The sequence below is a fragment of the Prionailurus bengalensis genome, chromosome D3 (assembly GCF_016509475.1).
Source record: "Prionailurus bengalensis isolate Pbe53 chromosome D3, Fcat_Pben_1.1_paternal_pri, whole genome shotgun sequence".
Classification (NCBI taxonomy): domain Eukaryota; kingdom Metazoa; phylum Chordata; class Mammalia; order Carnivora; family Felidae; genus Prionailurus; species Prionailurus bengalensis.
The window spans coordinates 53,795,803-53,811,995 of record NC_057356.1 but is presented as its reverse complement, the minus strand read 5'-3'; the positions used below and the strand labels follow the sequence as shown (position 1 = coordinate 53,811,995).

The following is a 16,193-nucleotide window of genomic DNA, read 5'->3' as shown; positions in this document are numbered from 1 at the left end:
TCCCAGGAGTCCGTGAGCACTCAGCCGCCAGGTTACATTATGTGCGTGTACATAGTGGGCATCTTTTTTAAAGTTTCTTCCAATTCAGGGGGAAGAAAAAGCCATGCCATCTTCAATACACCATCCCTTTCTAATAGCTGCCTCCCTCATTCATTTCTAGTCAGTATTCTTAAAAAGAATGGTCTGCCCTCCCAGGTCCACCCTCATTTCCCCTCACTGGAAATCTGGCTTCCAAGGCTTTTTTTTTTTTTTCAGGCTTCCTTTGCTAAGATCCCCAGTGACCTGCTTTCGCATATCTTCCAGACCTTCCCTGACTTCCCGACACCCTACTATCTTCACACTGACACGCTCTTGCTGTCTCCCCTCCCTTCACTTCTTGGACACTGTTCGGGTAGAGCTCTGTTCTGTGAGTGGTAAGAGGTAGTCACTTGTGTTTCTCCTTCTTTGTCTCATCTTCTGCCCATTCCTTAGGGGTTCAGCCTTCTTCACGTCTCACTGAGACCCCAATGCCACCATCACTCAGATTCTATCTGTTAGAACATCAAACTCAAACTCCGTATTTTCATAACTGGGTCCCTTCTTTCTCCCAAACTCTGTTCTTCCTTCTAAGTTTCTGTCTGATAAATGTCACCAGTACTTGTCTAGTCGGGGAAGCCCCCAGACCAGAGCATCACTGTGGTGGTTTTTTCCTGCCTCTGTACCTTTTGTGCACTTGTAATTCCTTCTTCCTGAAGACTTTCTCAGGATAATTGCCTATGCATTTGTTCTCTTGTCACCTTGAATAAATCAATGGTGCGCTTGCTGACCTTTGCTCTTACTTCTGTTATAAGAGGGCCAATTTGTATCTTGATTATGTGTTTGTCTCCCTTCTTCCCAACTAATTCCATGACCTACTCATTTTTGTATACCCACTAGCTCAGTGAGCATGTGGTAGGCACTCAACATACATTTGAACAAGTCAATAGCAAAATGGAATTACTGTAGTGTGTAGGAGAAGGGAAAGTGATGGCCACTTTTAGAGACAGTGGCTCTGCTCTCAGCTCTTAGCCCCCAGACACTTTTTACAGCTTACTTCAAACCCTGACTGTTAAATTATGTCAGTGTGTTAGATGGCAGTCACATGAATATTCCTTGTAGACTAAAGAAAAGTGACTAGAGAATGTTCTAGAAAGAGCAGAGCTCACCATTTCCACCTTTTAATAAATTACATAAAATTTCGGTATTTAGCCCTGGGTTAGCCGTGTGCTGCATGAATATTAAGGAGAGTTGTCCTAATCCTGAGTAGTGGTATCTGACATTTGATAAGAATTTAATCACTGAACATTTTAGGAAAGGGAAGCCCCTCCTGTGAAGGAGCAAAGATGAGAGAATGGTAGGAGGTATAACTGCTGGAGAGAAAAGCTTTAGATCAGAGAAGTCACGAAGCGAGGCTCAGAGGACAGCGGGGAGTCTGCTCTCCCTGCTGCCACCTGAACCCATGTTGTGTTCGTCAACACTTCCATAACCAGTAGGCGAGCTTCTCTGCACACACCCAAACTACCCATAGCCAAAGTCATACATAATCTGTGACAGACAGAACACCTGCCCCCTCACTTAGGACCAGTGTTGGAGGTTTATTCCTGATAATCCAGGTAACCTCATCCTCCCTGTGCTGGGGCCAGTTGAAGTTCAGTCCTAAATGCTGCGTTGGAGAGGAAGAGGAGGAGTCTGGTCCACCAAGCATGGTGTATTCTGTTATATGCTCACTGAGAGTAGTAACTATTCTGGGGGGCTGGCATGCCCCAACTTAGAAATACCACCATTGTCATTTTCACACTCTTAACTACGTCAAGTGTATTGGTGGAGTCAACGGTGGTCTTATGTGCCAGGTCTGCTGGTGCCTTTTTTTTTCTCTAGATCACCACTTCTATGAGGACACCAAAAACTTAACATACAGCCCCGACTTACCAATAACAATCTCCAGGGCTGCCTGGGGGGCTCAGTCAGTTAAGCATCCGACTTTGGCTCGGGTCATGATCTCACAGTTTTTGAGTTCAGGCCCCTCGTCAGGCTCTCTGCTGTCAGCACAGACCGCACTTCGGATCCTCTGTCCCCCTCTCTCTGACACCCGTCTCTAAAATAAACGTTAAAATTTTTTTAAAAAATAACGATCTCCACATAAGACTATAAAAAGCATTCTCATAGTATATATTTTAAAATAAAAGTACCTTTTTTTTGTATTTTTGGTGACCTCTATTAACCTTTACCTCTATTAAATTCTGTGGGATATATTTGCACCAGAGGTGACAATATATATATATATTTTTTTTTAACTGTCATCCACAGGGCACTATTAACAGCGATGATGGTCCTTACCATTTGCACGTTCAGGCTAATTACATATACCTGGAAAGTAAGTAAATATAAACAGCGTGAGCTGAGTTCAGGAGCAGCAACAAGTCCTGGTGGCCACATGCAGGGGTCCCAAACTGAGCCTGCAGTGGTCGGCACTGAGCCTTAGGAAATGGCATTTCGGAAGAGACAGGCAGTAAGAACCAAAGCAGAGGAAGGAGCAGACAAGCATAAGGTGTGTTGAGGAGACACTGAACCTGCCGCTTTGACTGGACCTGTGTGTTTGTGTAGAGCAGTGGTGGGAGAAGTAACTGGAAAGATGGAATGAGATGGAATCATTTCTTCTGGCTACAAGCAAGAGCGAGAAGGAGTGCAGAGAGCTTCAGTGGGAAGCAGGGGAGGCTGGACTTTATCCAGCAATCAGAGGGTGCCTCTGGAGATGGCAAGAAACGTGATGAAAGCCACATGCTGAGACTTTTAGAGGGAATCTGCTAAAAATGTGGCACTTAGAAGTGAAATTGAATATGAGGGGAAACTGCAAATAGGGTGAGTGGCCATCGAGTCTTGTAAATTGCCCTTCATTGTCAGATGAAATTCATAAAATTCATTTCAAATATAACTACGCTCCTCTTGGATATGTATGTTGAATCCAATCAAGAAGCAAAGAAAAGGAGAACGATTCCTGTTACAAGGGTGTAGGAGGTAGGAAGTAAGAGGGCACAATAAACCCTCATTATTTATACCTTCTGGATCCCAAAATGTATATATTTCACCAAAGCATATAGTTTTTCCCATAAACTGCATGTGACTTCATTTGAGCGTCTACAGCAGCGCATTGAAAGTAACAAGTTGAGGGGAGCCTGGTTCGCTCAGTCAGTAGAACATGCAGCTCTTGGTCTCGGAGTTGTGAGTTCAAGCCCCACGTTAGGTGTAGAGATTACTTTAAAAAATAAAATCTTAGGGGCGCCTGGGTGGCTCAGTCAGTTGAGCGTCCAACTTCGGCTCAGGTCATGATCTCACGGTCCGTGAGTTCGAGCCCCGCGTCGGGCTCTGTGCTGACCGCTCAGAGCCTGGAGCTTGCTTCGGATTCTGTGTCTCCCTCTCTCTCTGCCCCTCCCCCGCTCATGCTCTGTCTCTCTCTCTCTGTCAAAAATAAATAAACATTAAATTTTTTTAATAAAAATAAATAAAATCTTTAAAAAAAAGAAAAGAAAGTAACAAATTGAAAGTAAGAGGTAGAGAGCAGGCAGTCAGCTATGCTCAGCCCCAGGTGGTCCTAATGCTTGGGGGAGCACAACCCATTCCTTTTTGCCTCTACAAAATTATACTTAAGTTCTTGTCATGGACCAGGTCCTTTTAAGATCATTTTTTTTGGTTTTTGTTTTCAACTACCTTTTCTCCAAGATGGGTTTCCTGTCAGCCTAGTTCTTTCCCATTGAACTCATGATTACATCCAAACAGCCCTCCCATGACAATGGAGGAAGACCTTCCTCTGGACTTCTCTTCACTGACTACACCCCATCTCCTAAGAACAAGAACCACACACACACTCACACGTACGCACTTAACTCATGTGGCCACCTCTAACCCTTTCTGTATCTCAGATGCAGTTTGGAGTTTAGCTATAAACACTCCAGTTAACCATAGCTCACCGCCCCCTCTGGGCCCCATGACCTACCAATGCTTTTCTTGACTACTTCCTGCCCACTCCTGTCCTGCAGGAAGCCTACTGGAAAGCTGTTCGGTACTGCCCAGCTATAGAAGTAGGGGCCAGAACCAGCTCTAAATGACCTCGAGTTCCTGGGGTTAGTTATAAGAACAGGAAGAGGGGACTTCCAGTAAGTCAAATTCAAGTACAAGTGGCTGTGTTTCTGTGTTCTGAGACCTACGTCAGTCAGTTATGTTAAGTCATTGACATCTCAGCATATCATAATTGACATCTAGGTAAGTGAGCCCTAATGAAACGTCACATTTAATGACTACTTCCAGAACTTAGAAATTTCTAAATCAAACTCAGCATTAACCGTGTTTGCCCTGTGCTCTTCTCTACCCCAGTGTTGAAAGGGGACTGTTTATTTTAAACATTAAAACGTTAGGAGCTCCTCGGTGACTCAGTCGGTTAAGTGTCGGACTTCGGCTCAGATCATGATCTTAGCGTTGCTGAGTTCGAGCCCTGCATCGGGCTCTGTGCTGACAGCTGAGCCTGAAGCCTGCTTCAGATTCTGTGTCCCTCTCTCTCTGCCCTTCTGCTCACACTCTGTGTGTCTCTCTCTCAAAAATAAACATTAAAATTTTTTTTTAAACTTACAAACTTAACCGACAGGCTCCCCATCTTCTTATATTTTCCATGATTCCTGTTACCATAAGTATAAACAGAATCAGGCACGTGTATAATAAAGTAACTCTCATTCATCCTAAATTCTATAGACATTCCCTAAGAAAGAAAAGAAGCATAGTTGGCTAAGGTACAAATCACTCACAGGAGGGAAGCTGATGCAATATCTTGATTACTTATTTTGTAACCAGTATATACTCCTGAAAGCCAGCCAGTGGGGTGACTCCTCCAGAGCTTTTCAGTGTCCTAGTTGGTTCTCGGCTCAGGAAAACTCAGCCCTCTGAGTGGTACACGAGTCCTCCTGGGCTGGCTGAGCGATCCTCTCTCTCCCTCATCCAAACCCATGTGCTCCCAGATTTTCCTTCTGTAGTCTTCCACCACCTGCTTTTTAAAAGCTCAAAAGGGGAAAGCCTACAGCTAGTGGAGAAGAAAATCCGCTGCTCTGAATATTTTTGTTTAGCCTAAAGAACATTTCCAAATGAAAGACTATCACCAGGGGGTCCGGGTAACCAAGGCTGTGGGTCCTCTGGGTGGGCCCAATGGTCCTCAGCCCTAGGGAAAAATGCAATGGATAAGACTTCTTAAATTGCTTCCACTGATTTTAGAATTGAGGTTTGCCTGGTCACCTGTGGTCACATGATTTTTCCTAACATCTGTTTTTTTCTGGCAAGTGGATCGGCTCTGGGAAGCCAGTTAGGGGCCCAGCGCACAGTGTAGGCGGTAGGGATGCAGTGTAAGGTGAACCCATTTTATTTGGTCTTAAGCAAACCCAATACCAAAGCTAATGGGAGCTTGCTGTTTCATTGTCTTTATTAGCCCAGAGCTGCTGGGACAGAAAGAAATTGAAGGCAAAGGTGAAAAAAAAAATTGGTAGGAACAAGGCCTAAAAGCAAGCAAGGACATTTTTGAAGAAGTCGGAATTGGCTCCATTTCTACCTGTGTAGCTTAGGGTTGACTAGCAGAACCGGGTATAAACTGCCCCCTGCTGCCTGACACAGAGAAGTGCGTTAAAAGTCCACGTCCTTAAAAAGAATCCTATTTCTTGAATGCCTCTGTGAATGGAGAAGAAACGGGGGTGATGGCAGGCAGACTTACACAAGCCGTGGGAATCCCAGGTCCCCTAATCCTCACCACGGTGAACATGAAGGAAGTTAGGGGCGGCTCTTCCAAAGAGTGCTATGTTTTGGATTTGGAAGTCTGCCTCGTTACTCCATCTGCAGCCCTGTCCCGTTAAGTGTGGTGACCGTGTCACTGGAGCCTGTGAGAAGTGCAGCTCTCAGGCCCCACCCCCGGTCTGCTGAATCAGAGTCTGCATGCCGACAGGATCCCCGGGTGATTCACGTGCACACTTCCGAGTGAGAAGCCCTGGGCATAACTTCAGAAGCAGCTTCAACACTGGAGAAGAGCCACCAGTCCCGAAGGTTGGGTCAAATTGAATTCAGTGGGAACAGGGAATAAACACAACTCAGTGGAGGAGTTTGATCCTTTGTTAAGATCAGGGTTGCCTTATATGCTTGTTTCCTTTTTTTTTTTTTTTAAGCTTATTTATTTTGAGAGAGATGAGAGCAAGTGGAGGAGGGACAGAGAGAGAGAGAGAGGGAGAGGATCTGAAGCAGACTCCAGGCTGTGTGCTGACAGCAGAGAGCCGGATGCAGGGCTCAAACTCGTGAACCGCGAGATCATGACCTGAGCTGAGGCTGGACGCTTAACCGACTGAGACACCCAGGCCCCCCATGTCCTTATTTTCTCAATGCTTCTGTTGTATCCATCTCACATGTCACTGTCTCTTGCACTCGCTGTAGTTCACATTACTTGCTGAATCTCAGCAGCACCAGGCAGTTGTCAAGCAGTCTCTTTTGAAAATTAGTCTGTCCCAGCGAGTATGCGACAGGCGTGGATTTTATCTCCGGCAGCATCTGTGTTTATCATCCTCCTTGTTTGCTGCAGTCTTCTCTCTCCCTCCCTTACGCCCCTGCTGTTTTTGTTTAAGAGTAGCCACGTGACCCTGCAGAATCGCAAACCGACCCCCCCACCCCACCCCCCAACCGGTGGCATTGTCAGTCTGTTGCTAACCCAGAGTGTTCTTTTCTGCGCCAGGTCAGGGAAGAGTGCCGGCTCCTGAACGCCCCTCCTGTTCCACCCCGAAGCGCAAAGCCTTTGTCCACAAGCCCCTCCGTCCCTCCTCGTGCAGCCAAGCCAGCGCGGCAGCAGACTCGCTCTCCCAGCCCCACCTTGTCCTACTATTCTTCAGGGCTGCACGACATGTAAGTCTCCATGCCAGGGCTCACCTCCGCATGTGTCTTATTGTCAGCCAGCTCACCGGGTCCTGAGAACGGTTTCCGGGTGGCCGTAACCTAGGCAGGAGGTGGGAGAGGAAATGTTCCTTAAAAACCAAAGAATTTCACTGGAAGAGCATGATGGGGCCCCTGTTGGTTTCAAGTTAGGATGGAAGGAGGAGCCAGGGTCCTAGGAAGAAAAGAAACCGCAGCCTATGTGAGAAATGGAGCATAAAGGCCAACTGGATTCTCTTAGACGCAAGCTGTGGAGGACTGCCAGTTCTCACAAAGCGGCATCTCGTTCTTTCTGCTCCGACTTCTGCACAAGGAGACAGACAGCACCTTCTACCGGGACCTAGACTTGAAAGGGTCCTATTGGCCCTCTCTACTCTGCCTTTCCCTTCTTGGCCATCACGGTCTGGTAGCCATTGACTTCTCTCTGGACCCTTCTGGTGCTGGGAGCTCCTTCTTCTGCAGGACAACTCATTCCATTGTTGGCAAATGCCAATAAGTTTTTCCATAATCTTTCATTATATCCAGTTGACATCTGTCTCCACGTAACTTTCAACTGTTTCTTATGTCTAGAAACACAAAAATAGATCCTCCCTGCTTCTCTTTGTCAGCCTGTGAATAATTTGAAGTCAGATGTAAGTCTTCTCTTCTCCAAAAGAGGCTGCCTCAGTTCCGCCAGCTATTTCCCCTGACATCGCTGCCTGGTCCCTCGTCAGCCTGGTCACCCACCTCTGAACACACTCTGGCTTCACTGACACTTAAAATCGGGCCCCAGAGCTGAACGCACGACTCCACATAATGGTCTTCACACTTAAAAATAGCTCTCTTTTGCAGGTATTTTTAATTCTCTGGACATTTAAATCCTTACGCTAGTTTTAGTCAGTTATATAGAAACCAAGGCAAGCATTGTGTTTGAAGCATTTCTTCTTACCTCAGACTTTTGGATGGGAATAGAGACACAGGTGGTAGTGATGTAGTGTTGTCCCATAGCACAAGGATGACAGGCATGAGGCACCCATTTTCTGCCCCCATCCCACCCTTCCCCACTACAGACATTAGTAATGAGTGACACTGCCTGTTGGTGATAAGCCTAAACCTGGCCCAAGAATGTGTCTCCTCATAAAGATCCAGGCACCCCCTAACAATGATTTTCTTGTTAGTTTAAAAAGCATATATATTTTTTCCATCTCCACTAGAGCACGTTAAATCATTATAATTCATTTCCGTAATTACCAATGCATCTTAGTAACGTAAAGATTTTTTTTAACCCAGTGGAGTTAGCAGGTACTTCATCGAATTCACCATAAGAAATCCTAGATTTTTCTTCCTACCTCTGTTTTTCTACTCAGAAGTGACATCTGTGGCATAAAGATGGGCTTGGTAGTTGGCTTTTAGGTTACTCACCGCCCTTTCTGTGTTTGCTTTTAAGCAGCGTTCCTAAAAGTGACACCGGTCCTTCTGAGAGTGCTCCCGTGTCCTGCTATCCCTGTAACCGAGCGAAAGCCGATTCCGTGGACCCCAAGTCCCCGACGGGCAGTCCTTCTGCTGAAACCCTCTCCTCCAGGCTCTCGTGGCCCAACCACTATTCGGGAGGGTCGGAGAGCCAGAGCAGGGGGGACTTCCTGCCGGGGCCAAGCAGGAGTTACAGTTACCCCAGACAGAAGACGCCAGGCACACCAAAGAGAAACTGCCCAGCACCCTTTGATTTTGACGGCCATGAGCTCTCAGCCAGCCCCCCTGGCTCGGTCACTTCAGAATTCAGTGGCGGCGTCTCTGCCTGTCCCAAGTCAGCCAGCTACTCTGTGGAGAGCACAGATGCGAAAACGCTGGCCGCGGACACAAGCAAGCAGAGTATCTCGTGCCCTGCCTTACCCCCCAGGGCCCCAAAACCGGTGGAAGAGAAAGCCGCCTCGGACACTTCTCCTTTGCCTCTGAAAATTGATGGTGCTGAGGAAGACCCCAAGTCCGGGTCACCGGACCTCTCCGAGGACCAGTACTTTGTTAAAAAGGGCATGCAGGACATCTTCTCCGTCTCCTACCCTTTCTCGTCTCCGCTTCACCTCCAGCTGGCCCCCAGGTCCTGTGGCGATGGCTCCCCGTGGCAGCCACCCGCTGACCTGTCGGGACTCTCTATAGAGGAAGTGTCCAAGTCGTTACGGTTTATCGGTTTGTCTGAAGATGTCATATCGTTCTTTGTTAGCGAAAAGATCGACGGGAATTTGCTCGTTCAGCTAACGGAAGAAATCCTCTCGGAGGATTTCAAATTGAGCAAACTGCAGGTGAAGAAAATAATGCAATTCATTAATGGCTGGAGGCCCAAAATATAGCCAAACAACCCCAGCTAGCATTGGACGAAACTGATGTACGTGTGTGCCAGAGGGGGTGCGCTGGGACACAATTCCATGTTTTTTGCACTAAAAACCTTCTCTGTAAATAGGGATAAGAGACACTCCTACTATGCAGATTACGTTTTTGAATGGTGAACAGGCTATTTTGTACATCAATAAAAATGCTGTACAGAACACTTAGAGGTGTGCCTTGTACATCACTCAACACTCAACAGCTGCTAAAAGACAAAAGGCATGTTCAGAGAGAGAATTCTTACCCAAGTAGGTTTATGCGAGAAGGTATGGTATTTATTACAAAATAGCCAAAGCTGAAAAAAAAATAAGAATCAAAAAACATAAACAAAAACAAACAACACTTTTGAACAACAGTTCTCTCCTTTGGGAAAATCGACTTTAGACAATTAACTATTCTGTGCTCTGTCGTTTGGATTGCTCAGTGCTAATTGTTTTACTCTTGTGCCTGAAAATGTTAGTGATATGAAATGACACTTTACTGTTTGTTATATGCTCGGTGGGGATCTTTTCATCAAAAGGCATTTTCCAAAAGTCATGTGTTGATAGAAGGTGTATGACGTCCTTAGAAATAATACAAATTATGACCACAATCATTTATCTGTAACTGCTGCTAATTTTCTCGAGCAGTGGAAGAAAAGAGCAGAACGTATACATATATGTGTATAGATGTATACACAATGCAAACACGTTTTAAACATCATTATTAGTCTGATGTTTTAGATAACATCTGTTCACTTTCAAATATCGATTGAGGTTTGGGGCCATTAATTAGGTTGCCGCTTAGGAAGAGTGGGCAGAATGATTCCAAAGATTCTCAGAACCCTTTCCCTTGACGCTCAGTCTTACTGGTCTTCATCACTGAAAGCTTAGAGAAAATCAGTAGAGTGTCTGTATGGAAGAATTACATTTGATTGTAAGCCCATGTGGGGTAGTTTGCATATAATACTCGCATGCTGGTGTCTGGGAAAACGACAGTGTCTTGTCAAAGGATTATTTGTCTCCTGTTTGAGGGTCTTATATTCCTGGTGTCCAACAGCGAGAGGTCTGAAAAGCATTTCTCAGAGCGTGTTAGGTGTTCTCAACGTGCTTTGTGCTTCACCAGAGCTCAGAAATCAGACATACGATCTTCTGTTATTGTGCGTGCTAGATATGTTGAGTAATTTTTTAAAGTATCAGTAAGTACTTGTTTAGTTCGTAAGCCTCTTCTTTCCTCTCTTCCAAAGAAAATGTATTATTACCATACTTTTATTATTGAGAATTCCAGGACATGATTCCGACAGGTTTTGCCAAATGTGATTAGATATTCCAAACTATAATGTCCTCGTCATCATTCTTGACTTTTTGAAGGAATGTATATCTTAGGAAAGCTAGCGTTCTCCGAGCAAGCCGTCAGCCATAGCCCTGTCTCCCCCCACATCTGATTCTGGATGTGCAGACATCTGTGACTGAGGTCAGCCAACCAGGTGCCAACATGACTTCAGGGTTGGCTTCTTGTTATCTATTCATCCCACTGACCAAAATAAGTAAACAAATGTAAAGACAAGACCCACAATAAGGCAACATGCAAGATGGCTTTATTTCTTGACGTTAAAGATGCTTAATCCATCTCGTGGTATAGAATTGAGGTGAATTGATGCGTCTTCTCATTTGCCATCATAAATCTTCTTTTTTTTTTTTTTAAGGGGCATTTTTTCCCCCTTAACATTTCTCCCAAAATGTAAATACTCTGGGTAGAATGACCCCATAAGGAGAGTATCTTGTAAAATTCGTCATACTGGAGCACCCCTCCAGGAGTAACTGAAATATTTATTACAAAGGAGTTTCTGGTACCGCACTCACATGACAAGAGACCCTCAGTGACTTTGCCGGTTAGAAAACATCCTTCTGTATAAGCCACCACTTCCGTAGCAACATTAACCTCTCAGAAACTTCCTTGAAAATAAAAACAGACAGGATGCAGTTGAAAAGCTGCATTTTTTTTCTTTAACAAATCCTCACGGAATCCGCTTTTAAACGCCTGACCCCTGGACACAATTCTCAAATTCAGGCAGGAGGAACCGACTGGCTTTGGGTTTACTATGAAGGTTGCCCCACATACACAAATGACCCCTTTTATGTTTCTCTTTTGTTTTTTCTTTTGCAAGAACCTGACACAAGTAGTTTCTGCGTTCTGTCTTGGCATATTTATATCGAGTTTATATTGGTGGCAATGTAGAGACTGCTTGGAGACAGGCACTGTGGCCCTTGGGTCATGTATTCAGATTTGTTGAACACCTCTTATTGCCAGGAACCATGCTGTGTTACTCGACAATACTAAAAAAAAAGACGTGGCTTGTGCCCTCTTGGAGCTCCTAATGTTTATATTTAAAATCACAGTTGCTGAGACTGCATATGTGTGACAAAAAGAGACATGAAATCTTCTGGGCAGTTGGATGTATGGAGAGTTAAGTGTGTTATGTCTTGAAAGAATCCACAGATGGAAGAAATGGCAGTCTCCATTAAAGGGATAAAAAATAAACACCATGAGACCATTAAAACTTGGAATATGTTGGAGGCAGAAAGTATCTCGGACTACCACTGGCTAGTGCTCTCTTTTACTGATTGGGAACATTTTTAACTGTAATATCTTCTGGCCTCTCTAAAGGCACAAATAAAGGTAGCCGCCATTACTGAGCTGAACCCTTGTCTGTAGAGGACCTCGGCACCCTGACTAGATGAGGCATGCACTGCTAGAGAGAGAATCATGGCCAGAAAGGCAGTGTGGGAATAGGGTGGAACCGGTCTTTCCCTTCTGAGAGCTGCGGTTTTGCAGTGAAAAAACGATGCATAGAGATCCCCAGATGCAGAATCTTTTCTAACCAACCAAGTCAAGATTGAGTACATCTTCTAGCAGGTTCCCTGCCGTCAGGGCAGTAACCATGGGGCTTAGGGGAAAGTGCCTGTCTAAACAGGACCCTGTTTGGGGTTTACATTCATGGCCCCCATCAAAAAAGAAAATCAGCAATAAGCCAAATCAAGCAGCTAAAATGTAAAAATACGGACCTAACTCATGCTGGAAGGGAGAACTCACACCCTCCCAGACCGATTCTTTCTCAGAATCTTGTAAACGCCAGCACATTCTCTCTCTTTTAAGTTGAGCTGCTCAACTTTATGAACTGTGAAATTTACATTTATACTCTTTCAACCCACATATACCATTCAAGTTTATGAAGTTGCAGCAAGCCGCCCATTCGACTGAATTGCAGTGTTTATTCTTGTCTCATGGAGAAATAAAACAATCTTACGGGAAACTGTTATGACAATCCATTCCAACTGTTTTCAGACACACACATAAACACCCTCTGCTCACATTCCAGAACCACCTGCACATCATCCCTACAACTCCTTGAGAAGTTCAGGGGGTGGCTGTGGATGGATAGAGGGTCCATTTTCCAATCACTGTGTAACAAGTCACTACGCGTCATGCTTAAAGAGTATGAAGTTAACATTTTGAATCACAAACTGGAAAACAAAACAGTTCTCCAAAGTACCTCGTGAACCATTCAAAGGAAATTTCTGCGTCATCCACCAGAAAAGCTAAATCTGCTGTTGGATACGTTAATTCCCACTCTTTTTCTAGTAATACAAAGGCAACTGGCTGCTAGGGCAGGAAGTGTAGAACACCCAAAGTGCAAATGACGAGGAGGATTTTTGCCCTAGGGGGCTGTAAAACTGTGTGGAATTCTCACAGCCGCTTCTTGTCCCATTGCCGTTTAGTCTTTGAAACTGGGTGTTTTAAAATTGATCTCATGGTGGAAACCAGAAGCAAGGGGTAAATGTGATTTCAGTTAAAACTATGTACAAATATCTTCTGTAATTTTGCTGCTCTAATTTTTAGGCTATGAATTTTGTAATGAGCTGATCAGATTACAAATTTCCTTTGTTTACAATCTCATATAGTAGGGGCTCAGATCATTTCTTAGCTGTCAATCTCTTCTCCCATTTTCATACGAAGTTCCATTTAAAACATTGTTGAAACTAAGCCTAAAAATTAAACTCAATTAATTAAAAATGGGGGAGTTTTCCTTGATTTAAATGGAAATGGTATATTCTTTTCAAAGAATTTTGTAACCACCTTTATAGCTTCTTTGCTTGGAAAACCGAGGGTGTTAACTACCAGTTAACAGTTGTATTACTTTCCAGAGCATTATCTAACGGGCCCAATGTGTACCTCAAGATAAACATGGTATGTTATGTCTAAAAAAATTCATGGTTGATTTAAATGGTTCTGAAATGTCTATAAATAAAGAAAATTTAAAAGTTGCTCTTCTTGCAGTCCCTCAGTGAGTCGGACCTAGTGCATAGTTTTCTAGAACTCTGTTCCCCATCCTCATGGAGATGAGAACGCGCGTCTGAAGGGATTCTTAATGCTGCAAGCCCATTCCGTACTAAGAGGCGGAAAGCAATGGCTATTGTACAAAGAAAAAGCTGGGAACCAGGTCACCTGATGGCATTCAAAGAAAATCCAGTACCTGTGTGGTCAGAAGTTAGAACAAAAGACAATTCATTTATATAATGAACTGGTGAGGTTTACAAAAACAAAAAAAAACAAAAAAACACTTCGTGTTTGGGGAAAAGAAACAACACAGATTCCTCTCTACACAGTTTAATTTATATAATTACAATCAGCATTAAGAGCAGAAATGGGTGTACAAGAGAAAGTCATGAGCATTCAGCTCACTGTGGCACCCACCAGTGAGTTTTACAGAGAAGTTGGCAAGTGGCAAATGGAGGTTGCTTAAGAGAGTTTCTGTTTTACACAAAATAGCATGCAGTAGCTTCAGACCACTTTATTGTGAGATTCTGGGGGAGAATCAAAGGGCTGGCAGGACAATGGGAACCCACATCCCCCGCCCTGACTAGACCTCCCCAGCTTCACAATCACGGAAACGTCTTCCTGTCTTCCTTCACTAGACAAAGCATTGCCAAACCATCTTCTACTTAAGCCTTCAACCCTTCTATCCTGTTTCACAGGGATAGAACTTGTAACTAAACCCACAGGTGGCCACGTCCCTGGATATCCAGGATATGCTCTGGAAGAATTTACAGAATTGAACCTGCACGATGGGTTGGCTAAAGCATCCAAGTATCTAGCTCAAGATCCTAAGAGTGCTTAATCAGATACACGCTAGGACATTGACTTTTCCAAACTGAAAATTGCAAAGTAAATTTGAGTTTAGATATAAGTTGGGTTAAAGTCAAATATCCTGAGGTTAGAAAGAGCCAAATCACTGAAAAGAATGATTAAGCACTGGGTAAATTCTTGTTTCACTGAAATGAGTTTTTCCTTAAGAATCACCCTCCAGCTCCTTACTTAGCTAACTCATACACTTACTTCTGGATTTATCCAGAGATCAGGACCTGCGCTGAAGTTGGACATTTAACCAACTGAGCCACCCAGGTGCCGAATAATAATATTTAATTTTTTCCTAGGGGGCACCTGGCTGGCTCAGTCGGTAGAGCCTACAACTCTTATTTATTTTTTTAAGGTTTTTATTTTTGAGAGAGACAGAGCGTGAGTGGGAGAGGGGCAGAGAGAGAGGGAGACACAGAATCCAAAGCAGGCTCCAGGCTCTGAGCTGTCAGCACAGAGCCTGATGCGGGGCTCGAACCCATGAACCATGAGACCTGACCTGAGCTGAATTCGGACACTCAATAGACTGAACCACATAGGTGCCCCAAGAGCATACAACTCTTGATCTCAGAGTCATGAGTTGGAGCCCCATGTTGGGCATAGAGATTACTTTTAAAAAGTTAATTTTTTTTTTCAGTGCATTGCGTTTCTTTTCCTGGTCCTCCAACTTCTTTGTCTTCTAAGATCTTCAACCGATGCTACCCAGTCAGTGCTAGCTGAAAATCAAGAGAAATCTCTCCTGCTCATAAAATGGAGGCTCTGAGCATATCTCCTGCTCTTTGATCAAAAAGTATGACTCAGCAGAGATAGAGACAAATAGAAGATTTAAAAATGTAAACAACTTACACATAGCACACACACCTTCTATGGTACTGTATCCAGCCAGGCCAGTCCCTCTGGGACACCAGAGTGGAGAAGCAACTGTAGTACTAAAGATGACCGCAGGGTGTCGGGCTTTTCCAACCAGCTAATGGCTACACAAGGATTGCTCCAGTCAACTGGGATGGAGTACAACGGTGAGGCAAGGATTAGTACAGAGTAAAACATAAGTCCAGTCATACTGGTGGCCTCATCCCCTCATTCAATTTTCCACTTTCCTTAGCCAAGCACATTGGAATCCTGAAGTCATGGAAGCAGAAAGAAGTGGTTCAAAAAAGATAAGGAATTTGAAAGTGGAGCACTGTGCTTTTTCCAAGCCATATGTAGGGAAGGAAAAATTCTTCCTCTACCCGTCAAATTCTTCCAGCTGGACTAAGAGTTAATTTAACAGATTAACAGAAGAAAGAACCAAAGTTTTCTTTTGTGTGCCCAGAGGCCCAGTAATGAAATTGAGACCTAAAGAAATGACCAAAGCAGGCAGTTTTTTATTTTATACTTTTTAGACAAAGAGACAACCTGTGAGGAATCAATTGACTTTGGGAGCTTCAGTTAGTAAGAAATTCTGAACAGAATTTGGGCTGGGGCAGTAAATTAGTAAAAAGTTAACAACGGTTTTTCAAACAGCTTTCTTGGGTCTAAATTTCCCATCTCTGATAATAAGGATGTGTCTTTATCTCCTGGGACAGGGAGGTATATTTCACATGGGAGGTTTATTTCCTGCTTTCAGGGGGACAGAAGAGGGTCTGAGTATCCTTTTGCAGGGGCTATCTCTTAAGTAACTTTTATTTAAAATAATCAGAATGCTGGAAACCAATTTGACAATA

General features: G+C 44.1%; 1 protein-coding gene across 3 annotated transcripts in view; it reads left to right on the top strand.

The window, feature by feature from the left end:
- The window catches only part of GAREM1 (GRB2 associated regulator of MAPK1 subtype 1), a 203,840-nt gene extending 190,221 nt beyond the window's left edge, over positions 1-13,619 (top strand). For 2 of the 3 annotated variants that reach the window (XM_043558552.1, XM_043558554.1), the window contains 2 exons: positions 6,764-6,930; positions 8,384-13,619. In XM_043558552.1, the coding sequence (XP_043414487.1) occupies positions 6,764-6,930; positions 8,384-9,281 (1,065 nt within the window). In that variant the 3' untranslated portion in view covers positions 9,282-13,619. The remainder of the gene's footprint in view (positions 1-6,763; positions 6,931-8,383) is intronic. The other variant, XM_043558553.1, reaches the window with a different exon arrangement.
- The last annotated feature ends 2,574 nt before the right edge of the window (positions 13,620-16,193 follow it).